General features: G+C 44.5%; 2 protein-coding genes across 10 annotated transcripts in view; one reads left to right on the top strand and one right to left on the bottom strand.

The window, feature by feature from the left end:
• The window catches only part of lhfpl3 (LHFPL tetraspan subfamily member 3), a 59850-nt gene extending 47496 nt beyond the window's left edge, over positions 1 to 12354 (top strand). Inside the window, exon 4 of one of the 2 annotated variants that reach the window (XM_085138392.1) lies at positions 6883 to 12354. The gene's annotated coding sequence lies outside the window, so the exon portion shown is untranslated. Of the gene's footprint in view, positions 1 to 2700; positions 3820 to 6882 lie in introns of those variants that run through there. The other variant, XM_085138393.1, reaches the window with a different exon arrangement.
• The window catches only part of kmt2e (lysine (K)-specific methyltransferase 2E), a 29640-nt gene continuing 14628 nt past the window's right edge, over positions 12182 to 27193 (bottom strand). For 3 of the 8 annotated variants that reach the window (XM_085138359.1, XM_085138358.1, XM_085138366.1), the window contains 23 exons: positions 26458 to 26569; positions 25382 to 25611; positions 25066 to 25205; positions 24374 to 24555; positions 24235 to 24273; positions 23937 to 24137; positions 23646 to 23794; positions 23334 to 23451; positions 23109 to 23218; positions 22741 to 22993; positions 21811 to 21909; positions 19718 to 19789; positions 19024 to 19209; positions 18501 to 18827; positions 18095 to 18394; positions 17329 to 17479; positions 16936 to 17162; positions 16788 to 16844; positions 15997 to 16530; positions 15436 to 15692; positions 15236 to 15315; positions 14510 to 14589; positions 12182 to 14348 (listed from right to left, as the gene is read on the bottom strand). In XM_085138359.1, the coding sequence (XP_084994485.1) occupies positions 13305 to 14348; positions 14510 to 14589; positions 15236 to 15315; positions 15436 to 15692; positions 15997 to 16530; positions 16788 to 16844; positions 16936 to 17162; positions 17329 to 17479; positions 18095 to 18394; positions 18501 to 18827; positions 19024 to 19209; positions 19718 to 19789; positions 21811 to 21909; positions 22741 to 22993; positions 23109 to 23218; positions 23334 to 23451; positions 23646 to 23794; positions 23937 to 24137; positions 24235 to 24273; positions 24374 to 24555; positions 25066 to 25205; positions 25382 to 25611; positions 26458 to 26569 (4948 nt within the window). In that variant the 3' untranslated portion in view covers positions 12182 to 13304. The remainder of the gene's footprint in view (positions 14349 to 14509; positions 14590 to 15235; positions 15316 to 15435; positions 15693 to 15996; positions 16531 to 16787; positions 16845 to 16935; positions 17163 to 17328; positions 17480 to 18094; positions 18395 to 18500; positions 18828 to 19023; positions 19210 to 19717; positions 19790 to 21810; positions 21910 to 22740; positions 22994 to 23108; positions 23219 to 23333; positions 23452 to 23645; positions 23795 to 23936; positions 24138 to 24234; positions 24274 to 24373; positions 24556 to 25065; positions 25206 to 25381; positions 25612 to 26457; positions 26570 to 27193) is intronic. The other 5 variants (XM_085138360.1, XM_085138361.1, XM_085138364.1 and 2 more) reach the window with 5 other exon arrangements.

Below are 27193 nucleotides of genomic sequence, written 5' to 3'. Positions count from 1 at the left end.
AATCAATACCTGAATTCCTGAGTAATAAAATGAGTCAATAAACTTGGGTTTTTTGAGCCTGTACTGGCTAATGTTAAAAAGCTGTCTAGAAACAGCAGATGTGTTGCTGTATTACTCAGTTAATTTACTGACTTCATTTTCTGACTGTGGTCCCTCTCGCCTCATGAGTCAGTTCGCCTATCGACTGTGCCTTTAAACTTTAAAGACACCTCAATCTCCTCGATCGGCCGCTTTAAAGTTTAAAGCAGCTGAAAGTTTAAAGCAGTTGATTGAAGTGCAAACAGTGGCTGCAGCTCATGAAAGGTAGCAGTCTTACTTTTTAAGCTACAACCACCACCACCGTCGCCACAAGCAATAAGAAATGATAATCTATTAACAATAAAGCAATAATATATTTTTGACAGTCTGTCACGTTATGTTCAAACACTCGCATTACCCCCCTCTGCAACCCCTATTTGCCTTACTGTGAGAGCGTGAGAGCGTTTGGTGTTTAACTGCTGATTGTCTAAGGTGTGGATAACGGCATGCCTGAGGCTGGCTTCTCATATGTAGTAATTTGAAATATAGTACACTGAAAAAAGAGAGGTGAGTTTTATGTTTTTGTTTTAAATCCATTGTTCAGTATCTAATTTTAATCTCCTACAACACCCAAACAGATTATCTGAGTAGTTTTCGGTTCTGGTTTATTGGTTTTAGTCAGTGATGGGATTGGTAATTTGCTTAACGAGCACGAATGAAGTCACTTGTACAACTCAGAACTGATTCAGTGTGCTGTATTCCCAGGCCAATGGTGTCAGAGCACTAAAAGAACAGTGTACATGACTCTGTCATCGGCTCTTGCTGATGCAAGAGCACCATCTCTGAGCTGACTGTTCTTGGTGGAAATGTGGTTGGATAGAGGTGCTGAGATGAGGCACTTCAAACTGTACTTCTGCCATTCTTGTGGCAAAACCTTACCCATGACTGTGCCCACACCCACAGCACCAGATCATGGAAGGTCTTTCTGGATCAGGAGCATGCCCAGACACTTACCTGACCTGTATTTAGTCCCGATATGTCTCCTGCTGGGGCAGCACAGTGAGACAGTTAGCTTTGTTTCCTCACATAGAGAAAGTCCTTGGTTTGAATCTACTGGTCAATTGGGGCCATACCCATGGGTACTTTAGCTTCCTTACAGAGTTCAAAGATAGGCATTGGTTAGGTTAAGTGTGCCCCAGCTGACACTTGAATAAGATAATAGGGCGTATACCTCTCATATATCGCTTCAGAAATGTGCAGTATTGTGAGCAACCCTTCACTTCTTTAGGTTCTACAGCAACTTATTGAATAATGTGCAGACATGCATGGAAACTGAGTATATAAGGCAAAAGTGGAGTTTGTACAACTCAAATGAGCTTGAAAGTCAATATTTGGTGTTACTGCCTTTTTTCTTCAACACAGCCTGAAGCCATTCTTTCTTGTAATTTCTTTAAGTAGCTCTCGAAGCTTTATGAAGGATACTCAAAGCTCTTGTTGGAATGTTGGCTGCCCTTTCTTCTGTTTTCTGTCCAGATAATCCCACACTGCTTCAGCAATGTAGGTCTGGGTTCTGGGGAGGCCAATAAGTGTTTCATTGCGTGTGTTTTTCTATCCTGGTATGCATATGGAGCTTGGAAAGAAAACAACTGGACTTCTTCAAGTTTAGTGAACACCTTTCACCTCTCATCCAAGAAGCTTCTTCAGTTTTGAGCTTCTTCAGTTCTGAACTGAAGATGCTTCTTCATTCTTTATAAGTCAATGCTGAGTGTTTCAACCAACAAAAAAAAAGACTTTCCACTGAATATGGTGAGGTACAATCACTGGACTAAAAACTTTGAAAGACCTTCAGAAAGCTTGGAGAATTATTGCTCAGAACCACTTTTTAAAAAATTACAACAATTTTGAGGCAACTCAAGACTTTGTACAGGACCATATATTCTAGTGTTTATCTATAAAAATCTTAAAAAATCAACTTTTTTTTGACTCATAAAATAACATTTCTAAAAACGCTGGTGTCTGTCTCCATTTTATGTTGCAGCATATGAGCCAAATGTTAACATTAAATCCAGGACACCAGAGTTTGCCAACCTCAGGCATGCTGTTATCCACCCCTTGTCAGGTGCAGACAATCAGCAATTAAACTCAGGCAACACTCTCAGACTGCAGGTGAGCACGGGTGCTTTTTATCATATAAGGCCACACTAACTGTGAGTTAAGCCACATTTAATAATCTAAGTCAATAGGGAAACGATGAGAAATGATGCGTGTTTTAACAATGTCACGTCAGCTTCTATTTAAACCAAAATGTGAAGCATGCATAAAATCTGTAAAATAGAGATGAAAGAAAACAGTTGAAAATAATCAGTCTGTTTGTTCTTTCGTATAAGAATAAGTCTTGTAATAAGTTTATGAAGCTCTTTAAACCTTAGTATTTAACACTGGGCATTTACCTGAGTATCTTTATGTGTGCATACAGTCTAAACTGCATATTATGCATTTATATAAAGATAAAAATAACATACAGATTATAGTTTGTTGCAATTTCTGAGGTATTTTTTCCCCCCCCCAAAAAATCTAATCTAAGTATGAAGGGTCTAAATAAATACTGCAAAATAAGTCCTTAAAATATTCAAAGGCCAAAAAGAATCTAATTTTTACAATTCAAATCTTATGTTAGGAAAGATTTTGACTTCCATCCATCCATCCATCTTCATCCGCTTTATCCGGGGCCGGGTCGCGGGGGCAGCAGCCTAAGCAGAGACCTCCCTCTCTCCAGCCACCTCCTCCAGCTTATCCGGGGGAACACCAGGGTGTTCCCAGGCCAGCCGAGAGATATAGTCTCTCCAGCGTGTCCTGGGTCTGCCCCGGGGCCTCCTCTCGGTGGGACATGCCCGGAACACCTCACCCAGGAGGAGCCCAGGAGGCATCCTTGTCAGATGCCCGAACCACCTCAGCTGGCTCCTTTCAATGTGGATGAGCAGCGGCTCTACTCTGAGCCCCTCCCGGATGGCCGAACTTCTCACCCTATCTCTAAGGGAGAGGCCAGCCACCCTTCAGAGGAAGCTCATTTCCGCCGCTTGTATCCACGATCTCATTCTTTCGGTCACTACCCACAGCTCGTGGCCATAGGTGAGGGTAGGGACGTAGATCGACTAGTAAATTGAGAGCTTCGCTTTTACACTCAGCTTCCTCTTCACCACGACGGACCGGTGCAGCGTCCGCATCACTGCAGCCGCAGCACCAATCTGTCTGTCAATCTCCGGCTCCCTTCTCCCATCACTCGCGAACAAGACCCCGAGATACTTGAACTCCTCCACTTGGGGCAGGAACTCATCCCCAACCCGGAGTGGGCACTCCACCGTTTTCCAGCTGAGAACCATGGCCTCAGATTTGGAGGTGCTGATCCTCATTCCCGCTGCTTCACACTCGGCTGCGAACTGTTCCAAGTGCAAGCTGGAGGCCATCACCCGATGAAGCCAACAGAACCACATCATCCGCGAAAAGCAGAGATGAGATTCTGAGGCCACTGAAGTGAAAGCCCTCCGCCACTTGGCTGCGCCTAGAAATCCTGTCCATAAAAATCATGAACAGAATCAGTGACAAAGGGCAGCCCTGGCGGAGCCCATCACCCACCAGGAACGAGTCCGACTTATTGCCGGCAATGCGAACCAAGCTCTTGCAACGGTTGTATAGGGATCGAATGGCCCGTAGCAATGGGCCAGACACCCCATACTCCCGCATCACCTCCCACAGGACACCCCGAGGGACACGGTCGAATGCCTTCTCCAAGTCCACAAAACACATTTAGACTGGTTGGGCAAACTCCCATGCACCCTCAAGTATCCTTGAGAGGATAAAGAGCTGGTCCAGTGTTCCGCGACCAGGACGAAAACCGCATTGTTCCTCCTGATCTGAGGTTCGACTAGCGGACGAACTCTCCTTTCCAGCACCCTGGCATAGACTTTCCCAGGGAGGCTGAGGAGTGTGATCCCCCTGTAGCTGGAACACACCCTCCGGTCTCCCTTCTTAAAGATGGGGACCACCACCCCGGTCTGCCAGTCCAGGGGTACTGCCCCTGATCTCCACGCAACATTGTAGAGGCGTGTCAACCTGGACAGCCCTACAACGTCCAGAGCCTTCAGGAACTCGGGGCGGACCTCATCAACACCAGGGGCTCTGCCACCAAGGAGTTGTTTAACTGCCTCAGTGACCTCGCCTCCGGAAATTTGCGGGTCATTCCCCTCATCCCCAGACTCTGCTTCCTCCTCGGAAGACGTGTCAGTGGGATTAAGGAGGTCCTCGAAGTATTCCTTCCACCGCCTGACAATTTTCTCAGTCGAAGTCAGCAGCGTTCCGCCAGCACTATACACAGTGCAGGTAGACACCGCTTTCCCCTCCTGAGACGCCTGACGGTTTGCCAGAATCTCTTCAAGGCAGTCCGAAAGTCTTTTTCCATGGCCTCTCTGAACTCCTCCCACACCCGAGTTTTTGCTTCAGCCACTGCCCGAGCCGCATTCCGCTTGGCCTGTCGATACCTGTCGGCTGCCTCCGGAGTCCCACAGGCTAACCAAGCCTGATAGGACTCCTTCTTCAGCCTGGTGGCTCCCTTCACCTCTGGTGTCCACCATTTGGTTCGGGGATTACCACCACGGCAGGCACCAACCACCTTGCAGCCGCAGCTCAATGCAGCAGCTTTGGCAATGGAGACGCTGAACATGGTCCATTCGGACTCAATGTCCCCAGTCTCCCTCGGAATGCTGTTGAAGCTCTGCTGAAGGTGTGCGTTGAAGATCTTGCGGACTGGGGCCTCTGCTAGACGTTCCCAGCACACCCTCACTACGCGTTTAGGTGCACCAGGTCTGTCCAGCGACCTCCCCCGCCACCTGATCCAACTCACCACCAGGTGGTGATCAGTTGACAGCTCAGCCCCTCTCTTTACCCGAGTGTCCAGAACATATGGTCGCAGGTCTGGTGATACGATTACAAAATCGATCATCGACCTGCGGCCTAGAGCGTCCTGGTGCCACGTGCACTTATGGACACTCTTATGTTCGAACAAGGTGTTTGTTATGGCCAAACTGTGATTTGCACAGAAGTCCAATAACAAAACACCGCTCGGGTTCAGATCAGGGAGGCCGTTCCTCCCAATCACGCCCCTCCAGGTCTCTCTGTCGTTACCCACATGAGCATTGACGTCTCCCAGCAGGACAACAGAGTCTCCAGGTGGAGCACCTTCCAGCACCCCACCCAGGGACTCTAAGAAGGCTGGGTACTCTGAACTGCCACTCGGCGCATAAGCGCAGATGACAGTCAGGACCCGTTCCCCCACCCTAAGGCGCAGGGAACAAACCCTCTCATCCACCGGGAAAAAATGCAACGTACCGGTAGCAAGCCGAGGGGATATTAGAATACCCACCCCAGCCCGCCGCCTCTCACCAGGGGCAACTCCAGACTGAGACAGCTCCTTCCCCACCAGAGAGGTGACATTCCATGTCCCGATTGCCAGTCTTGGCAGCCAGGGATCAGTCCGCCAGGGCCTCCGCTCCTGGCCGCCACCCGGCACACAATGCACCCGACCCCTATGGCGCCTCCTGCGGGTGGTGGGCCTGCGGGAGGATGGGCCCATGTCCCCTCTTTGGGCTCTGCCCGGCCGGGCCCCATGGACTAAGGCCCGGCCACCAGACGCTCGTCCTCGGGCACCCTCCCCGGGCCTGGCTCCAGGGCGGGGCCCCGGTACCCCTATCCGGGGCAGGGTAAATGTTCCCTCTATGTTTTCTTCATAAGGGTCTTCTGAATCGCTCTTTGTCTGGTCCCTCACCCAGAACCAATTTGCCATGGGAGACCCTACCAGGGGGCAAAAGCCCCCAGACAACATAACACCTGGGATCCCTGGGACACACGAACCCCTCCACCACGATAAGGTAGCGATTCACGGAGAGGACTTATTCTGTAATTTATAGCTGACCTATTATAAGCTCACTCACAGGGGGAAGATATGGTCTCATAATCTGATGAATATATGAACTATTGATAAGATTTAATGTATTTTACATACATAATTTTAAAAAAAACTATTTTGTACATCAGTTTAAAGCAGATTTTCCTAAAATGAGATGTATAGACTCACATGAACCCTGTTCTCCAACCTCCGTTTCACATAACTGTTGCTCCATTCTCTCTTCTTGTGTTTATCTTCTCTGTCATGATATGGACACCAGAGCTGAGAGGCCACAACAACATTAAGCATTCACTTTACTTGCATTATGTTTTTTACTGCCACCATCTTGGCAGTTTTTGCAACCATACTTCACAAGCGAGAGGTGGATCTAACTGAGAAGTTGAAGGACACAGCACATTCACTGGGTAGAAATTTGGTAAAGCACACCCTGATGCAAAATGGACAATATATAGGAAATATTAAGGGCTTGGACACCACAAACTCACTGTCTATACACATACATGTAAAGCAGAGCCCAGAATAATGTTATAACATGAGAATTGGCTGAGTTCACCCAAATCTTCCCACATGGTTCTTAACTGGAAACCAACCAGTACAAAATAAACAAAAAAATTAGTAATCACAACCCCTCCTGTCATTTACCCTCCAGCTTTCTTACCCACTGCTTCTGATGAGAAAGCCAAGTTTAATTGTTGTGTTTACAAGCAGTTGCCAATTATTTTTCTTGCATTATCAAATCATGTGCTTAAATTATTTTCTATAATAAATAGATGATGTGGGCAATTTTATTTATATATCTCGAAACCATAGCAACAGTCACCACAAGGCATTTAATATTGGAAGCTAAAGATCATCATGGTTCCAAACTATGTTAATGTCAGCTGATTCTACATTATTTTTCTCAGTGTCTGCAGGTCTTACCACCTAGATGTAAAGTCACTTCAGGATCCAGCTTTCCTCTCCTAGTCGACCTTGGAGCTTGGATGCAGAACTGATGAGTGGAGAATCAACATCAAAGAAGGAGGAGGACAGGAGGAAGTCTGGAAGAAGCCACACAACCTCATTATGGAGACTAGGAGACCTTTTGTCCTCCCTGGAAGCTCTTTCTGTAAAATAGTCCTCAGTTGCATCTCAAAATGCTAATTTTTGCAGGATAAATATTTTAAAAGACTTTGCCCGTCTCAGTAGGTTCATCATCACACCTGAGCTGTTCTGGAAGCGAGGGTGGCCGCCAGTGCAGAGGTTCAGCTGGAAAAAAAAAAAAAACAAAGTGTGAAAGACATGGCACATCAGCTCCAGGACACAGTTTGGACAAATACCACAGAGTGGCATCCGCTCAAATTGAATTAAATCAGAACGCATTAACAAGACTTTGACCGACACAAATAAGGACTTAACGAACTTGAGGTCAAGGCTGTCAGATCTTCTTTCTTATCACGTCAACAAACTTCCTGCAAAGGACTCCAGCTTTGACACAGTTTGACCTTTTAATTTAAACACGAGCATTGTCTGCAGAGATGTGAGGGACTGGAGAGAATGACAGGCTGGATAAGCGAGCAGGAAGAACACAGCTGTTTTCTTATAATTAAATGTTTGATGTGATAGAATCAAATGGTAGTAATTAGAAGTTTTTACTGGTGAGGACTGTGCAAAAACAGAGTAAAATATAAGTGTACTAAAAGGGCGAAAACATTGGTTATATAAAGTCTATAATCTGTGTATAGCTGTATGTTGATTGTGTCCCTGTGCTTTGTCTTAACTTTAAATTGTACATTTTGAAATGTCATTTTATTGTACCATTAACAGTATGTGCCACAGAGTATCTTGTAATCTGGCAGTATTGTGAGGAACTAAAAAGGGAGTAAGTGCTTGACTCGAACTGTGGATAGGTTTTGTATTGTTGTATCTTTCTTATTTTTGTTTCCTGTCATCCTTCGCTGTCTCACAACAAGAAAAGAATGAAAGGAAGAAATGAGTCTAACTTAATAAATGTGTTAATGGAAAGAACAAAAGAACTTAACAGGTTATGTGTTTTTGTTTTGGTGCTGAGGTTAGATGCCTTTTAACAGAGTCAGGCTGGTAGGCTACCGGTTTGGCCTACTCAGAAGGCCGAACTACTTATACCCGTCTGAAAAACGTAACTTACACATATCTGTTTTTCTACACCGATTGGGTTTAACAAATAACTTACAGTTGTGGTCAGAAGTTTACGTACAGTCATCTTAGGCATGAATGGCCAAAAAAAAGAAGAAGAAAGAACTGGATCCCCAGGTTTAAAATAATTTTGGATTTTCTCTAAAACATAAACAGGCACAGACCTGGCTTTTAAGCTTAGTGCACAAATTTGAACTGGAAACTGCTGGAACACCAGCATCAGTGTGCACAGTGAAGGAGGTTCTATATCATTATGGACTGAAAGCATCCTGACCAAGAAGGAAGCCCCTGCTCCAAAATCAAAAACTTCAACCTTGACTGAAATTTGCAGATGTTCACACGGGCAAGCCAAATGCTGTCTGGAGAACGGTTTCATGGCCAGATAAGAAATTAAAGATGTATGCTGCACAATCTTTCCAGTGTCGCAAAAGAGCAGTTCAAGTAAATCATTAAAAACCCCAAATTACCATGACATTCATGCCCATGATAGGTATTTGCAATTGTCTGATCACAACTGCATAAGTGCTTCATTAGGGACTTTTAGAATTGCTGTTTGCTGGAAACTGTTGCCCTTACTCTGTGCCAGGCTTGCTAACAAGTGCTACACCTGTTTCTGTGACCCCCTGACATTATGTGACCTGAGGTAAGTATTTACTCACTGTTCTTGACACCTGTTGACCAAGCACTAGCACTTATTCTGTATATAAAAAACTATAATCTGACCATGACCTGCATTGCAGCCTGCTAAATATGTCTTTAGAGAAATCATCTTCCATCAACATACTTACCACCTATCAAATACTTACAGATTGGAAAACAGGACTCTGTTTTCCCTCTCTCTCCTTGAATAAAATATAGGTTTTGCACTTGCGCAAGATGCACTTCTTTTCCACTGCATGTGTGCCTTTACGGGCCTTTTTTCCAGATCACTGAGTGAAGTAAAAAGCCATAATAAAGCACTCCTAAAGAAAGTACTCCCCCTATAATAGGTTTTCTCACAATCTTTAGCGAGTAAACACAGTTAATCAGTTTTACATTACACCTGTAGGTGCATACTATCCTCAGCTCGTATGTCTCACTTCTCCTAGAATTTTTTTCAATTGTTAGTTCAGGTAATTAAATATTGAATTGCTACTATGTTCATACAGTAAAATCAAGAAGCACTTCATAATACAGCCGATGACCTGTAGTGTGATTTACCCACATTTCAGTACCTGAAAACAATCCGAAGACCTTAAAGGAAATAAGAAACAAATTATATTTAAGTATTTTTAAGTGATCATAATTTTCAGATTATTTCTGCACAGAAGTAGATGTGAGCTGGTTTAAGTTGGTTTTTGGAGGGGGAAAAAAAACTCTTTAAAAACTCACAAAAACTGTATGTATCAAATATGATGCACTGAGCAGTAAGGGGTTAAACCTCTTCACACTTCACACCTATGAATTATTCAGGCAAAATAAAGCCATCTAGTGCCAAAACTGTGGATTCTGTCATGGAACAAAAGACAGCCAACATCTGTCGTCCCTTCCCCGCCCTCCCCCCCAGATGAGCTGGAGGTAGCTGGGGAGAAGTTGTTCTTTTCTGCTTAGGCTGCTTTCCACATGACCCAAGCCCAGATAAGTGGGAGAAAATGGATGGATAACTGTTGAAAGATCTTAAACTTTCACAAAGTTGTAAAAAATAATAGAACTGCTTTTATATCCTTTTTTGTGATGGGTAATGACTTGTAGGTCTAAATGTGCAGCAAACAGAGAACTCACATGCGAGTCCTGGTTGTCACCCTCACTTCCAAAACACTGTGAAGGGCAGAGGCAGCATCATAATCATTAAGGGGGGGGAATATAATTTTTGGCATGCACACCAGCTACTTGATTAAAATCAAGACATGTGCACGGCCATCTGCTCACATGAATCCTAACAGCCTTCAGGGGGCTGTACACCTCTTAGAGGGAAGATTAGTCTCTTTGTTAGAGGACGTTATGAGTCATTATTGGCTATTTTGTTTCAACCAGAGACTAAAGCCTAATCACTATAGGCCGTAATGCTCGTTATGCACTCAAGGCAAAATTGGATGGATGTATGAATATAGACAGTGTTGCTATTATTGGAACCACTACAAGGGCAGAATGACTTCAGAGTAAAGCCACACTGTGCCCTAAATCAGAAGGGTCCATCCTCTATACGGTGACCTTTTCATGACATCTCAGCTCCATGTGATCTCACTTGGGTCAGTTTCTTTTATTCTTAACTTTACTTTGAGCTGAATAAACATTTACTCTCTGGAGGACAAAGCCATCCCCACCCGCTAACATTAGGTGTGTAAAGAAATCCTCGTTAGACCTTTTGGTCATCTATATGTTGCTGGAGGCTTTAGGCTGCTATAAATGTTCAGTATCAGACATTTTTTCCACTCTTTGACAAATGTCACTATTGCCAATAAGGTCATCTACTCCTGTCCCACACTTTTTATTTGCAAGTGGCAGCCAATCAAAAGAAAGTTAGCTTACAGGGAGAGGACGGGTGATGCAACAATGCCCACTACAAGAAAAATAAGGATTAATTTGAAGTGTGAATGATGCACAGCTACTCTATAAAGGCTCTTCCACACCGATGTGTGGTATTTCATGCATTACACATATTTTGGACTTTACTTTAGACCTATTCTTAATGCAGCTGTACACAGACTGTGTTATTTTGCAGGATGAATTTGAAGCCAATTGGACCACTGCATTTGGCAACAAGTGCACTCTTAGATGAAAACGTGCATCAGTACTGAATATACAGTGATCTGGAAATGGTAAAATACCATCATTTAAACTCAGACACAGCTAGACGCTGCTCCGGATCAGCTGGAGTTGGTGGTTCACGCTCTCCCAACATGAGCTCAGACTACCTCACTGACATGCTGAAATATGTATGAAAGCGGTCGCGATTCAGCTTCAACTACTGGATCAAATCATAAAATTCTCCCAGCTGCTGACTTCTCCTGAGATGAAGGATAAACCCCAAATCTCAGTGTCTTAGTTTTTTTCCTTGCTTAGAAACATCAAGACCTAATAATGGCTTGATGTTGACTTGCCCGCCCCCACTGCATTTATATACTTATTATACAAGTTTGGATCTTTGTCTCACTGCTCCGTGTATAACAACCTTAAAGATGAGGGTTTTAAACCTAAACACCGTATGAACTGTTAAGCACGATGGTTGTTGACAGTGGTACTGGTACAGTTGACAACACTGCCAACGCAGATGCACCTGGGGTATGAATTTGAAAAGAATTGCATTGCCACGTTTGAATGATCTCAGTCACAAGATTTTCAGAAAACCTGACTTTTGACCTTGAGGTCAAGGTCACCAGGAATCAAACTCATCTGAGTTTTGTTGGCTGCACCTATTGCATGATTTTGAACAATCCTACTTCCCTTTATTCTATAAGTCCACTTTAAGCACTAAATAACATCTTCAAATTTGCCTTTTGTCTAACTAGCAAAAAAAAGTTATTTTCTATTAATTCTGTTCCACCTCTGATTTTCACTTCTAACATTGTTCCTTTTTCTATGCTGCAGAAAAAGGATGTACTCTCAACATATCTACACAATTAAACAACTTGCCAAAGATTATATATTAAATTTAATTTACAAGGAAACTCATTTTGGGGAAAATAATGGCACACAGTTAACCCCAATCATTTTTTATTCCTATAACTATAGTCCAACTTTAAAGATTTCCTAGTGCGTTCCAATGTTCCAGTGTTTGGATATTGATTATAAATGTGCTGTAGGTGGGCAGTATTATTACCTCTCAGCCTCAGTTTTCTGCTGTCCTTGGATGATTTCAATCTGAGCGGATATTTGTCAAAGCAGCCGGCAGCAAAGACGACGGCACAAATGTTCCCCCGCAGACAAATGTCACGACAAGTGGTGTAAAACTGTCATTACAGTGATTTATTATAATGAACCATGAAAATAGCCAACCAGTGCAGTGTCTGTGAGTCTCTCCCCTCCACACAAACATACACTCACACACACAAATGATTTTAAAAAAAAAAAAAAAAAAAAAAAAAAAGAGAGAAAAAAAAAAAAAAAGACCAAGTTGAATAGTTGAGGATGGGAGGGTGGAGGGGGTTAAAATAAAATAATGCTACAGTCACAGAAACATTCAGCTTTGCCAAGAAGAGCGTTTGTATTTACAACAATATTAAAAAAACAAAACCAAAAAAAAATAAACAGTATGGGAGCAAATTGTACAAGCATAGAAAAAAAAAAAAAAAAGCGAATATGTACAACCTGTTCTTGGTGAAAGCTGGAGTAACCACCTATACATTAAATTACATTTTCTACAAATAACCATTGATATTCAAAAATAAACCGCTAACATCCTACCTGTGGGCCAGACCACCCAGCCTACCTCAGAAGACACTCGTTTTACATGAAATCTCACGCACGCTTTGCTTATCTAAGCAGCCACACACACTGAAACACACTCACACACACAAACGAGTTCGGCCTCCTGTGGCAGTGAGGCAGGTTTCCCCGAAACTGGTCTTTTTTCTCTCTTTTTTTTTCTTCTTCTGAATCTGCAGCGGTGAACAGATATTTGTTGTCAGACAGAGGAATAAAAAAAATATTTGTCTTTTTTTCTTCTTCTCTATACAAAAAGAGCTTTCTCTGCGCTATAATGAACCACTAGATTAAAACAAATAAATGGTGTATAGAGATGACAACAGATGAGTGAGAGGAGGAAGTAAAATGTTTAACTGACAAAGGGGAAAGGAAGAGGAAGGATATAGGCTGGAATGTCCATTGATAAACAAAGTGCCTTACAACGGGAGTCCAAACAAGACACAGAACAAAGATCCTTCCTCTCCATCACAGGAAGGATATTATAAAAACAAACATGGAGGCCAGAGAGAAAAGGGCTATGAGCACCGGGGAGAATCGTCTATCTTTATTTTTATAGTCTGTCTTGAAGATTTATTTCACTGTCCGTTTTTTGTTAAAATTTTATGTCTTTTTTGTTTTTCTTAAAAAGTACCCTTTTATCCCACAATCAGCTGTTTTTCCACTGGCCATGTGTACAGGTACATAGAAAACGTATCTACAGAGTATGGTACATGCCCCCTCACGATGAGTTCTCAGGGGCTGCCAGACACCGGCAGCAAGAAGGGGCGGGTCAGTGCCACCCTGTGCTCAGGTACCCCGAGCTGTGGAAGGGGGTCGAGGATGCAGGAGCTCCACGAGTCCCAGAAGGCATCTGGGAGGCAGCAGCCTGAGACTGGCCTTGTTGAGTCTGTTGGGGAGGAGGTGGGGGAGGTGGAGGCAGTCCGGTCTGCTGAAGGGGTGGGGGGTAGGAGGATGGGGGTACTGAAGAGTTCGCTGCAGCACCAGGGTGCATCAGTGCCGGCTGAAACCCCCCTAAGTTCTGATAGTGGTGGGGCTGCATTGGGGTGTTGGTAGAGGGGGCTGGAGGAGGCGGAGGAGGTGGTGGCGGAGGGGTAAGTGACAACAGGGTGCCTCCTGAAGGAGGCGGCTGCTGCTGTTGGGAGGTCTGACCCTGTGGGGGAGGAGGTGGAGGAGGTGCAGTTGTCATCATGAGCTGATGTTGCTGGATGGGAGGTGGCTGCAGGTTGACGTGTAGCAGGGTGGGACCAGGCATCGGGTGTGGAGGCGGAGGAGGTGGCGGTGGAGGAGCAGCTGAACTCTGATAGTGCACGCTGTGGGGAAGAGTCTGCATCAGGGGCTGAGAGCCTGGAGGATAGGGCGGCGTGACAGAGGGTTTAAACCCAGGGAAAGGTCCGGCAGGTGAGGGGCTCTGGCTTGGAAAATAGGCTGTGGAAACAGGCGGTGCTGGCGGTGGAGGTGGTGGTGGCGGTGGAGTGTTCTGTGTATTATACTGCGGAAAAGCACTGGGCCCAGTCTGAGTCTGGGGCTGTGGTTGGTTCTGAGTTTGGGCAGAGAACAGCGCCCTCTGGCTGCGATAGGGCGAACCCTGAGCCTGAGGCTTTGGAGAGTGGAGGAGGGACGATCCAGGGTAGTGGACTGGTGAGGAGGGTAACGGTGTGGGGTGTAGCTTTGTCGGTGTTAGCGGGGCCGATTTGGGTCCTGTCGGCTTGCTTGTCGGCTGGCTGGTCAGATTTGGCGTCCGTGGTTGACCATCGCCATCTTCCTCCTTCGATGGCCGACCAGAAGGTTGGACAAGAGGGCCAGGAGAACAGGGCTGCAGAGGAGACGGGCAAAAGTAAGCAAAGATGAGTCAAATTAATCAATTTAATCAATTAAACCAACAGCAAACATGACTAAAATTAAATTTAATAAAATAAATAATAATAAAAATAAACTGGCAATAAAACTGGTGATGATAGCCTGACGTCAACTCACTGTGTGGGTCGGGGTCTTCTGGACACTTGGAGATGCACACTCCCTCATCGAAGGCGTATCTCCACCTTCTGTCTCACCATCTAAAAAATACAAAACAGATCATCATTTAAAAAAAGAAAAAAGAAACATGAAAAATATAAACAGCTCTGATGGAGACAGATCTGGTTGTATGACCATTCATGCATGGTTTAAAATGCTTGCAACACATTGATAGTAAAAAGCATTTCAATACAAATACATTTAACCACAAGCCACTCAAAACACACTTAAACATTCAACAAAGAATGGCACACAGTTCTTTAGTTAAATCCAGATTGTTTAATTCAGGTTATGAGAAAACAAATTACTTTATTATTCCAGGATTTCCTGCACACCAGCTGCCTTCATATCGCAAAAAAAAAAAAAAAAATTCTAACTCATTTTACTCACAAAGAAACAAAACACTCACCACCACTTCACTCACAAACAAACTAAAAAAAAAAAAAAAAAAATAGGGAAATAGGGTAACTACAGTGTTCATGTACTACAGCAGCGCACCCCTCAAACTGCTACAGGTATTTTGGGTGCTGGTTCCTTGAAAAATGTTGTCAGTAAACATGATCAACTACTATTACAAAAGGCTTAAGGGCACTTCTGTACATGCACAAGGAGTTTCTGCCCATGGTAGGCTGTAACATATAGGGTTTGCTTCTCCATCCTCACACCGTACGATTTCCGTTTTCTTACCTGTGTCTTTGTCTTTGCTGAGCAGCAGAGCTCGGTGGTAGCTGCGCTCTCGGGCCTGCTCTACAGAAGTCGACGATGTCCTGAAGTGAAACATCAATAAGAAGACTTTATTTACTAGGGTTTGCTACCATGAATGCAGAGCTTTTTTTCTGTTTACACATTTCTCTGTAGTTATCATTTCAACACATTAAAGCACACACCACTGTCCTTCTCCTCCCTCCTTCTCTCCGGTGGACTCTGCCTCCTCGTTTGTCTGTGGCTCTCTTAAAGCTGCGGTGGTGGTGTTGGAGAGAGCCGTGGAAGCAGGAGGTAGAGGAGGCTCGCTGGTGGTCTCTAGAGAGACAGAGAAGGCGTCCACAGCTAGAGGCGGCACAGTGGAAACGGGAGAGCTGCACTCAGTCTTGGAGCCGCTGCGACGGGCTTCGCGTTGACGCTTACGGTATTCTAGCAGGGAAACCTGGGAAGAAGCAGAACCACAAAAAACATTAAGTCAAACCAGTAGAGGGCAGCATTTGAAGAATAATAATTCAACCTTTGGAAGCATCAATACTTCTGGAGTCCCGCTGCCAACCTCATTTGTTCGCAATGTATTGGGTACTCTCTCTGCAGATTATATAAGTAACTAGTTATTTTTTCAGAATGTTGACTAATTAACTGTTTGTTTAAACTGTCTGGGGGCAAAATGCATTTACAATCTCATTAAGGGCCATTTAGTGTTTTCAGATAGCTTCTTTTTCATCTCTATAGGTCAGTAATCTCACCTTTTTCTTCTGTGGGGGGTTCTGTGCAGAGCCTCCTCCGTCACTAGCGCTGTCCCCATTCAGCGAGCGTGAGAAGCCAAGAGAACTTCCCTCCTCAGAGCCGGGGTGAAAGAGCTGCCCTTGGCCTTCGCTAAACGAGGGCTGGGAGCCAACCAGTGACCCCGTTCCTGCTGAGGGTCCTGCTGCAGCCTCAGGCCTGAAGGGGGCTGCCAGAGGCTCCAGAGTGTGGGAGGGGGTGAGGTCCCTTAAGTTTGAATTGACTGGAGAGAAGTTCAGGCCAGCTGGTCCAGTCGGGCCCCTCTCTGGGCTTTTTATCCAGCCAGAATAAGAGGAAGCACATGCTTCTGTAGACAAGGGAGCCTCACTGGTGCTTTCTACACCCCCACTATCAGGCCTGTCCTCTCCACAGTCCACCGACTCAGCAGGTGGAGGCTGTGGACTCTCTGGAACTGACACCTTGGCTTCTGACGGGAGTCCATCTGAACTAGGAACCCTGATGCAGGGAGAGGACGCTAACGAAGGAGGACGATCGGCCTGGGTGAGAAGCAAGGGATGAAAACACAACATGAACACCGATGAGGCATAACACTAAGAACATGTGTGGATAACAGACTTAAATTGACATTATGTTTTGGATTACTGGTTTATGTTTGGATGTAGCTGCACATTTTTATTATAGAAAAACGATTACAGCAATACTACCACATTTTCAGATAGTATAATACTGGAACTGAGGGAGACTGATGGTTAAAGTCATTTCCAAATGAAATATATTAGAGGTATGATCTTACCTCCTGCACACAGGGTTTTCGGTTGACCTCTGGTGAGTTCTCCCCTGAAGATTCATTCTGTGTAACCACAAACACACTTAGCCACTTTTTCTTCCTCATGCACCCAAACATGTAACGTTTACAGGCTTATGCATAAACACAGCTTTACCTCCTGAGGGGCATTAAGCGTTGGCGTTGGGGTGCTGGGCAAGGGCTCCGTGCTTGGCTCCTCTGTTCGGGGACGTGGAGGGGTGGCCATTAATGCTGGTGTCAGCGGCGTCTCCGACTGTTCTGTCCGGGTGGGCGTGGCACAAGGGGAACCGTAGGGCGTTGAGCTCTCAGACATACAAGCGTCCAAAGGACTCAACCTTCGCTTTTTCAAAGGAGTGGGCAACTCTGCAAGATGTCAAAATGAGCGTGGCATCTATGATTTAAAGTTGGCTTGATTATTTACTGTTATTAAGACTGGTTTCCTTTACCATCATTGAATAAATGGACAGTTTTCTTTGTTAGGTTTGTAGTTTAAGTGGCATTAGATTGATCAGTTCGAACCCAGACTTACCTGGTAGCAAGCAGGTGCCATTATAGGGTAGGGGGCTGTCTGAGTCTCCGTTAATGGAGGGGCTGAGGGGGCCTTCACCGGGCATGAGAAGACTTGGCCGTCTGCCTGGGCTGGTGGAGCCTTCCTCCTCTAGAGCTTGCTTCAACCATCGCTGTAAAAACAGAGCCATTATAACAAAGAGAAAGAGTGCACAGGAGACATTCACAACAGTTTCAAACATCTAGTGGCAGGTATATCTACTTAATATTGTAATAAAAATATAGAAACTAACCTAAATGGTCATGGTTTTAATCAAGTTGCCTAGACGGTGTGTAAAAGGAGAGAAGTTTCTAATTTCAAGCTTTAAAAAACCCCAAAAAAACCAACCTATTCATTTAGATAGGGGCAAAATTAAGTACCTATAGGTTTTAACAAGATAGCTGCTGAATGATAAATTCTGCTTCTAGATGCACTTTAGTAAAGGAGAATATAAATTCAGCAACTTATTAAAGGAAGCTTCTAAATAAAGCAGCTAAACAGTGACAGTCCTGTCCCTCGATAATATTCTGGGCGACTTCAAATGAGTTCATCTCACTGGAAACTTTTTGATGCATTCATGGAGACGGAGTTAACAAAGAATGGAAGAAATTCAAAGGCTGTGGCATTTTGGGAAAACTTAGTAATTTCCTATGTAAACAAAGATCTACTTTCCAAATCTAGCTGTTTAAGTTTTTTCCCATGAGCATCAAAGAAAGGCAGGATTGCTTTAAAAAGCAGAAGTCTGTACCTTCTTGCAGGACCCAGTGGTTGGTGGCATTTCGGGTAGTTCTCGGGAACGCCGTCTCCCGGTGGGGACCCCGGGAGATGTGGGGCTGCGGTTTGCCAAGAACGGGGACAAAAAGCGGACATAGTGTTTGGGCGTGCTGTAGACCTGCTGGGAGCAGGCCAGGCCTGGCAGGGCGTTGAGCTGCGTGGCCAGCACTTCAGGGTCACTGCTTATTCTCAGTGGCCTTTCTGGGACTGGTTCTGGTGATCGTACAGCACCACGGTCCTGCTGTTTCTCGCCTACCCACTCATTCACAAAGTGCTGTGGAAAAGAGTTTGAGAAGATGTAAAAATTCTAAAGGGTTCCTGAACATTTTCTAAAAAGCCTGGAATATGTTTCATATGCAGAATTAGACATGTGCCTGTACCTTTTTTGTTTTGAAATTCTTGCTCCCTGTTCGGTTTCTGTCAGGTGCAGGTGAGCTGCTGTGCGGAGGACTGGTGTCGGGTGCTTGTGTGGAGATGGCCTCCGGCTCTGGCACAGTGGGTGTTTCTCCTTCAGGGGCTTCATTGGTTACAGGCTCCACAGACTCAGCTGGAGAGCTGGGAGGCAGGTCAGAACAAGTGCTGATAGTGCGAGCTCGTCGCCGCTGTTGCCCAATGTGAGTACGATTTCTTGAGAAACTTTTCCTGTTCCTCGTGCCTTTAACTTTGGCTGGCTTTAGACCTGGCTCCTCTTTTACTTCCAGGAGTGGCTATAAAAAACACATTTGCAAGTTCAATAACATCACATTTGAATACATAAATCTCTTAAAAATCTGACAATAGCGCGCTCCAAACAAAAACACACATTTTTTATAGTACAGCTCAGAAGAAGCATTTGTGCCAACATCAATTAAAATATAAATAAAAGTAAAGTTTTTTGTTTTGTTTTTTTATCTGTGCTCTGACCTGGATGACAGCTGGCGAATCTGCCGTCTCTGGTGTGGCTGGAGGCTCCTCCTTAATGTCACTGCGGCCCCCAACCTCGGACTTTATGCTGCCGATTCTCTCCAGCGCCTGCTCACGTCGTTTCTCTCTCTTCTCCATTCGGGCAAAGGCTTGCAGGATGGCCTCCATCTTCCTCTCCTCTCGTGTCTGCAGAGGGTTAGATGTGGGGCATGGAGGAGGGGCGAGGGAGAGGAAGAGAGTGCGCATAGATTAGTTCATGGAGTACTACTCCCCAGAGGTAGCGGTGCAACTGGTTAATGTGTGCTACGCAGCGAAAAGCATTTCTATCTGAGTGCAGAGTGCCATATGCAGAGCCAAGTAGAAAAAAAAATGTCCCTTCACTTTCACAATAAGAGCAACCAAAAGAGGAGATTGGAGTGAGAGAAAAATGTAGGAGAACAAGGTGTTTTAATTTAGCTTGTACGCAAATAAATTTCCCCAGGTCCTTATAAAGAAACCATAGCTACCTCCACCAAAAACAAAGCACTCCATCATTACTCAAAACACACCTTTGGAAAAAAAAAAAAATTTTTTTTTGCCTGCATAGGCTAAAGTTTGCTGTAAAGACAGGACTGTTAGTACGCTTTTAACTCAGTCAATCACCACTACGAGGTTGGTAGATGGGTGGGGTTGGCCATGTATGGGTCAAGTTTACCTCCTTGATTTTCAGTCCCCTCCAGCACGAAGCCGCCCCGACAGGTAGATGGGACTGCTCCGCTGGGTTGGCCTGAATGTTTAATAAAGAAACAGCCCAGTTTAGAAGAGACATGTCCCACCTAAACAAGGCTTCACTAAAAATGGACATGACTGGACTAAAGGATCTCTAATCATCTGGTGAAATTTTTCCAGCGCTAAGGTTACCTGGTAATATGCAATAACACTATGCAGGATATTTACAACTATAGAGCATCTTCAGGAATGCACTAACAATGCCAGGATGTAATGGCCCTTTTCACAGCAGTGAGAAAAAGATTGGTGCCACTCCAAACCCATAGTCTAAGACCTCAAGGTCATGCAATTCCACTTGTGGCTTCTTTGGAGCTTTGGCTTCCAAAGACAAGGCGTCGACAAGTATTCAAAAATTTAGGAACAATCTCTCATAGCAGGACTCCTGCTGTAAACCAAAATCTTCACAGAATTTCCTAAGAACTAAGTTTTACAAAAAACAAAACACTACATTAAAAAGGCACAGGTCTTTTAATTCCTTCTACCAAAAGCTGGGCATTCACTACAATCACTGACCAGCAGCTTATTACACTCATCTCACAAAGAGTCACAGCACATCATTTGACATATTCTTAAAATCTTGATCTTTAAAGTGAGATTTAAGGTCCTGCTTGTCTGGTTGTGAATTACTGGACTTCAATCACATGTGTTTGCTTTTTGTAGGGCTGCATGCAAACAGTGGCACCAATGGCAATGATGCTGTATGTAGGCAGAATATTGATCGGTTGAAGTTTGGCTCGAGTAGTAAAGGAAACAATAGCGGAGTTCCCCACAAGGAGGAAGAACAAACCGCAGTGGTAGTAAAGGGTTATTTTTAAATGTCCAGTTTCTTTGTACATTCTGACTTCTATCACAGAGGCTAAGCTAAAGGAGCCCTAACAAAAATATAAAGAAAGGGGGAGCCCATGTTATCAATGATTTCGCATTTTGACTCTTCCCACAGGCAACAGAACACCAAGGGTGAAGTGTTAGAATACATAAAATATCTAAAGAGCTGGGGTAGCAGGAAGACACAACATAAACCCAGGATGCCCTTTCCACCAATAGAACTTTCAGTAAGAGCTTAAGCAGGCAAGATATTTCTCTCCCATGCAGCATCTCCACCACACAGATTTAAAAATGTCCACACACACCTACTACGCTTGTGACCGTCAGTGTGCAAATGTATGCTTCTTTGCTCGAGCAGGGTGCCCTCTTATGCCGTGTTGCATAGAAGGCAGCTTATTGGATCTCCCGGAGTCAATAAGGCCCCAGCAACAGGGCTCTACCCTCTGCAGTCACTCCCTCCATCTATCCATCCATCCATCTCTCTGGCCAATTATAAGAACTGTACCTTAGCCAAAGATGAGTCAGCGCTTTACACCTTGGGTCTACCGTGTGAAATGGAGCTGACTGCAGGGTAATTTCCTGTGTGTGTGTGTGTTTGATCCCATCTCTCGGGGACATACGACCATTTGGCAGAGAGAGTAGTTGAACCCGTAACAGGCCATTTCAATCTCATGGCTACAATGAAGGTGAGAAGAGAGCTCTACTCAAACTGCAATACACACTGGGGGATAGTTTCAGTGTGCATAAAGAGACAATACACTGGCAAGGTTGTCAACAGGCATGCGGCACTGCAGGCCTGTTCATGTACTCACATGGTGAAGGGGCAAAAAAGAAAAAACAGGCAACAAATGAGGAAAATAAGCGTAATGACAGACAAGCACAAAGCCTCAGCGCTGTGAGAAAAGGGGAAAAGTCAAAGCTGAAGGAGGGAAAGCACAGCGGGTTTGAACAAAACAGCAACAGAGGCACCAATAATAGTGGGAGCACTAGCAGTAGATGAATTGTGAAGGAGGAGGCTGGTTTTATGGAGGAGAGGTAGAAGACAGCTGCTCCTATCCAAGCCCTTAGCAGACAAATAGTTAAGTCCACACCCAGAGCAACAGGGGACAGTTTTTATTTTTGCTCTTTCTGCTGGGCGGTAGCACGGCAGCGGGGGAGGGGGGTAAGCTGTAGCCCCTAGCTTGGCACACTTACCATCTTCCTCCTCCTCTCTGCAATCTGCTCCTCTGACTCCATCTCTACTTCATTGCTAACGGAGGTTTTGTCTTCTAGATCCTCAAATAACTCAGGATCCTGTAAGAGGAGGGGAGAGTGGGGTATGGCGCTTTATCATGGCTGATCATTCAGTCTGGCTACAGACTAGAAGGAGACAGGTAAGAGTGGAGGAGAGGTGAGGGAGAGGCTGAGGAAGAACTTTTTAAAGATACGTTTAGATAGGTGGTTGGTCTGTGCACATTACACAACTGCTAAGTGGCCTTCTTGAAAGTTATGACTTTATTAGCACCCCCTTATTAAATTATTGGTGTAGCAGCTTGAATATTGTCATGTCCATTGGGTATCATCATAGCACCATGATATTAAAACCTCCTATGTCTTACTGGGACAGATCTACTCATGTTTCTGCATTTCTGAAAGCCTGAGGCAGTCCTTTCTAATTCAAATGGGACCGGTTTCCAAACCAAATATTCAAGTCACAAATAAGATTTCCCTGAATCATGAACTCTAAAATAATTTCCACAACCGATAACAAATGAGACTTTTGTTATCGGCGGCGCCTCTGCTTGTGTTACTACTGCACATCTCTGCCAGACCAGTGGCACAAAAGTGCAGTAAGATATGGTCTATATAAGGAAAAAAAATTAGCTGGGAGGGGAAAAAAGTGGATGCATAACAGGGATGATGGGAGAGGAAAAAAACAAAAAAAGGGAGGGAACTAAACAGGATGTACAATAACAAAGAGTGACTAACAATGGAAAACACATGCACAGACCAAAAGAAACCAGATGCATGGACTATAAGGGTGAGTGCATTTTAACAGAAAATAAATCTAAATTAAGAAGTGTTAAAAAAGGGGGACTGACACCAGGCATATTTTGTGCACCGTACATTAAAAACTAATCTTGCCTGGTTGTTTGAGATGGAGAGGCGGAGAGGAGAGAGTTTTCTCTGCTTGCTGTCGCCTATGTTCTTGCCCTTCCCCTCGCCGTCCAAACCCACGTTCTGGTTCTGGGCCTGGTCGTCCCGTGCCAATTCCTTGTCTTTCCGATTCCCTCTGCGTCTGCCTCCAGAACCCAGGTTCTCTGTGGGCTCTAGGTTGTGCTTGAGCACCGGGCACTCCTGGTTCCCCTTCACACAGGCACAGTCCACCTTGTATTTACTACAAAAACAAACAAATAACCCAAAGCAAACAAACAAACAAAAACAGGAGAAATTTAGTGAAACGATCTTGTCTTGCTAGCAAGCAATTGCCAGTTTTACTCCTTGACACTTACCAGCTGCCATAGTCAAAATCAAAACCGATTGTGATCTCTGTGCCCTTGGATATCGGCCGCAATGAGTAGATGTATAAATGTAACATGCCGTCCTCAATGACATGACGCACCTGAGGGACGTTCAGAAGAGTATTGGTAAAAACTAGCGCTTGCAACTATGGATAAGAGTTTTGGTTAATTAAGTGAAAAGAAGCAAATTATTAAGCACTTTTGAATGTTACATACTTCAGCATTGGGAGTGCAAGAGCGGCGAATGAAACGTGCTTCGTTTCCAAAGCTGCGAGCGTCTACACACATCTCCAGTCCATCAAATTTTGAATAAAATAACACAAAAGGGTATGGCCTGAGGAGAAAAGCAAGGTCAGGGGATGAGTGGGATCAATGCACACAAAACACCTCAATTTAACATCTTAAATCATCTGCCATTACATTAAGAGTTAATTTATTTGGCCTGCACTAAAAACGAAGTTGCACTCAATTTAGATCGAGACAAATCCAAGAGGGAAAACCCTTTTGACTCGTGACAAGCTTCCTAACCTCTTGAAGAAGTATCCATTGGCCTCAAACTGCTGTCGAAGCATGAACTTGCCCCTGTACTCAATGATGAGGGAGTCTGGGGCCAAGTCTCGCACCGCCTTGAGGATCTTCTTGTTCTTCTGAACTTGACTCTGGGAGACACAAACCGCCTGACATAAACAAACATCTTGAATTACATGTGAACCCCGAGAGGGAAAGCTAGTGCTGCAGGCTGCTAGAGACAAGCAATGTGTTTGGGTGTTATCATATTTGTGTTACCAGTGGAGATTCACTCAGTGTGTATATTTGTACCTCTACAGGGGGTTTGAAAGAGGCTGGATGCGTGTTGTATGCCAGACTCTTGCCGTCGCCTTGTTCTTTAACACGCAACAGGACCTGAACATCCTCAGTGTACTGATTACTGCTGGCCTCCTCGTAACGCTCCATCCACGTTTTGATCTTGTTCTCCCACAGAGACGGGTGCTCTGTTGGCTCCTGTTCGGGAGCTGCACCCTGAGAAAAACAGTACAAATGTGACTCACAGCTCAGATTTAACAGGAGCATTCTGGATTCTGGAGATGGTGGACATGAGAGTGTTCTGTAAATTTACCTTTACTCTAGAGGATTTTCTGGACCCCTCTCGAAAGGCCTGTAAGGTAATTAAATGAATTAAAAGTGTGAGGTTAATCGGCATTCCAAACAGGTGTTTGTAAAATATTAATTTTGTAAGTGAATGAGTAAACGTTGACCTTTTTAGCTCGAGCAGAGGACGCTGGAGGCTCTTTTTCACCACTCTTTTTGCGCTTTTTATCAGATTGCTTATTGCCAAGGCGTCCAGTGGTGAGGGTGATGGTGGTAGGCGTGTGCTGGAAGGTGGAGTAGAGCTCTAGCGGAACCTCATCTCCACTCTCTGTAGCACTGGTGTCCCCGTCTGAATGAGCAAGCGAGTTATTAGGAGTCAGGCAGGGAACAAAGAAAGTGACACACACAAAGATATAAAAAGCTACACCTGCTTCGGGCAAAACAAAAGCTAATCGTGTCATACTAATGGAAGACAAGGCTTGCTACATCACAAACTAAATTGCAGTTTTCTGCTTGACCTGCAGGTGTCAGTACATCCTGCTCTCAGGCAGAATTATATCTGGCTGTCCTGCAGGGGGAGGAGGCTGCACCCTGACACAGCTTACAACCTGCTTTACTCTGTAATGAGCTGGCCATTTACTGCAGCAAGGAAGCCAGTAAAAGCAGAACTGAAACATCTATCTGTGGGTTCTTGCTTCTAACGCCTCATAGTTCAGCTCTCAAAATAATCTAGTTTCTCTAGGTTTTCTTTTTGTGAATTACTGCAACTGCATTGAGATTTTTGTCAACAGAAATTAAAAAAAAAAAAAGTACAAGGGTAAAGGGAAATGTTGGGAGCTTTATAAATGTGTTCCCTTACCAGATAAAGACTCTCTTTTACGGGTCTGCAGCAGGACGGCCCTCTCTCTATCGAGGTGTCGAGGTTGGCAGCGTTCACACAGGTAGGTCTCAGGAATGTTCTGTCTGTCGATGCCCATGCAGTCTATGTGCTGCCAGGCACTAAAGGGAAACGTTAAGAAGGAGTTTTAATAAACCTTCAGGTCACATTTTTGTTCCCATTAACCACATGAAGTTACAAAAAACTGATCTAGTGAACACAAGGAACAAAAACAGGCAGCTAGATGAAAGAGGCCTGAGTCAATACTAGTCAAAGCTTGTGACTACTTGTGTCTCACCTGCACTTGTCACAACAGATCATGTAGCCATCGTCATGGGTGAAGCCACAGATGCAACGGGTGATGTCAGCCCCGTAGCTGCCATCCTCTGAGGTGCTGAGTGTGGTGCCCCTGGATGCTTCGTCCTGGCCCCCTGGAACAAACAGCCCCCCCTCTCCTTGTCGGATCAACATGGAGGGGGGTGGGGAGGCTGGCGGTGTAGGTGGGGGCCGCGCCCCATAGTTGTGGTCCTGAGAGAACAATTGAAAATGTACCTTTCATGTGATATAGGTAAACGTTGCTTATCAAAATAGTTTAGTTTACAAAACAATGTTGCCACAATGGGCATGCACTATCACTGGCAACAGAAAAGTACCTCTACAACCAACACACTGCTTGGCAAATTAAATGTTTAGTCTTTTTTAGGCCAAGATGTGTTAGCAACAGTAAGGTCCAAAGCAAAGGTTTTACAGCCCTGACTTAGTTGTTTCACAGTTTCCATTTTATAGCATCTATAGATCATTTAATGACCAAACAATGAACAAAGTTCTATGTACTATTTTAAAAATCCTAAAATGATTAAGAATGTCAATTAATCAATAGCAAATCAGTTTCACTCAATGACTGAAAAAGACAGAGGTTTATGTGTTATAATTGCATTTTCCCCCTAATATCCAAACAGCCTGCCATGTCCTCCTTCCTCTGATGCCTTATGACAAAGTAGACAAGGAAGCAGTCAGTCATTGGTCTGTTTTCTGGGTTTCTTAAATCCTCGGGACAGGCATGTTGTGCTGCCTTTAAACCCAAACACTGCTGCATCAGTGATCTAACATGACCACCTTTCTTTAGTCTGCTTTTATCTTGGCAGCTGCTGCCATTATTTGTGTTCGTTTGACTGACAATGATTTTTTATTTTTTTTTTAAAAAGAAGCGTTTACACTCATTAATGCTTGTGTTGTATAAGAAACAGCATGAAAGCATGTACTGAAAGCAATATTTTCCTTGTTCACTGTAATTCTCCAGCTCAAGGTTTGCAGGTTATCTGTAGAAGTTTGAGGAAGGTGAGGAAAGAGGTGTGTGTGTCTGTGTGTGCTTACAGCATAAGGCAGGCCTATGTAACTGTGGGAATGGTGCGAACTGCTACTGTAAATCTGGTGTGGGTAGCTCGACTTTTCCACCACCACAGGGCTGGCCTCCACCGACTCTGGTCTTTAAGACAGAAACACAAACAAAAATTTGGTTAAGAGCTGAGAAGCAAAGCAATTCAAGGACAGTTTCCTTACAACAGTCTTAAGGATGTGTCTGCATCTGGGTAGCTACTGGTGGTGACACAGAGGTTACAGCTGCCAGAGAAAGGCCACTAAAAAAAAAAAGAAGAAAAAAAAAGTACCACCACAGTGTCTGCTATAATGTCACCTTATCCATGCTCGTCAGGCCTGAGAGCCACACATAACTGACGTTTTAATCCCTGAACCCACATCTGTAAGTCAGACAATCATCAGAAAACACATGCTATCCGTCACTCACACAAAACACACACTTGCACAAGTTCGTTCCTACCAAACCAGTCGATCCACTTTTCTGCCACGTTCAGTGGTGAAGAGAGAGAGCCTGTTTGACCGTTTAGGACCAACCCACCCTTATTATGACATGATTAATCTGTTCTTCAGTTGCTCTGTGGAAGAGGGAAGTGGAACTGGCAAAACGGATGACATGAGACAAGACGGTCCAGTATGAAAGAGGGTAAAAGAAAAGAAAAAAGAGAGGGAAGAAGAAGAGGAAGAGAGAAATACGAGTGCAACATACTGGATAAACAAGATGCATTTGAGATAC

The sequence above is a fragment of the Neolamprologus multifasciatus genome, chromosome 17, assembly GCF_963576455.1.
Source record: "Neolamprologus multifasciatus chromosome 17, fNeoMul1.2, whole genome shotgun sequence".
Classification (NCBI taxonomy): domain Eukaryota; kingdom Metazoa; phylum Chordata; class Actinopteri; order Cichliformes; family Cichlidae; genus Neolamprologus; species Neolamprologus multifasciatus.
Note: the sequence above shows the minus strand (reverse complement) of the source record. Positions and strands in the feature narration are given on the sequence as shown.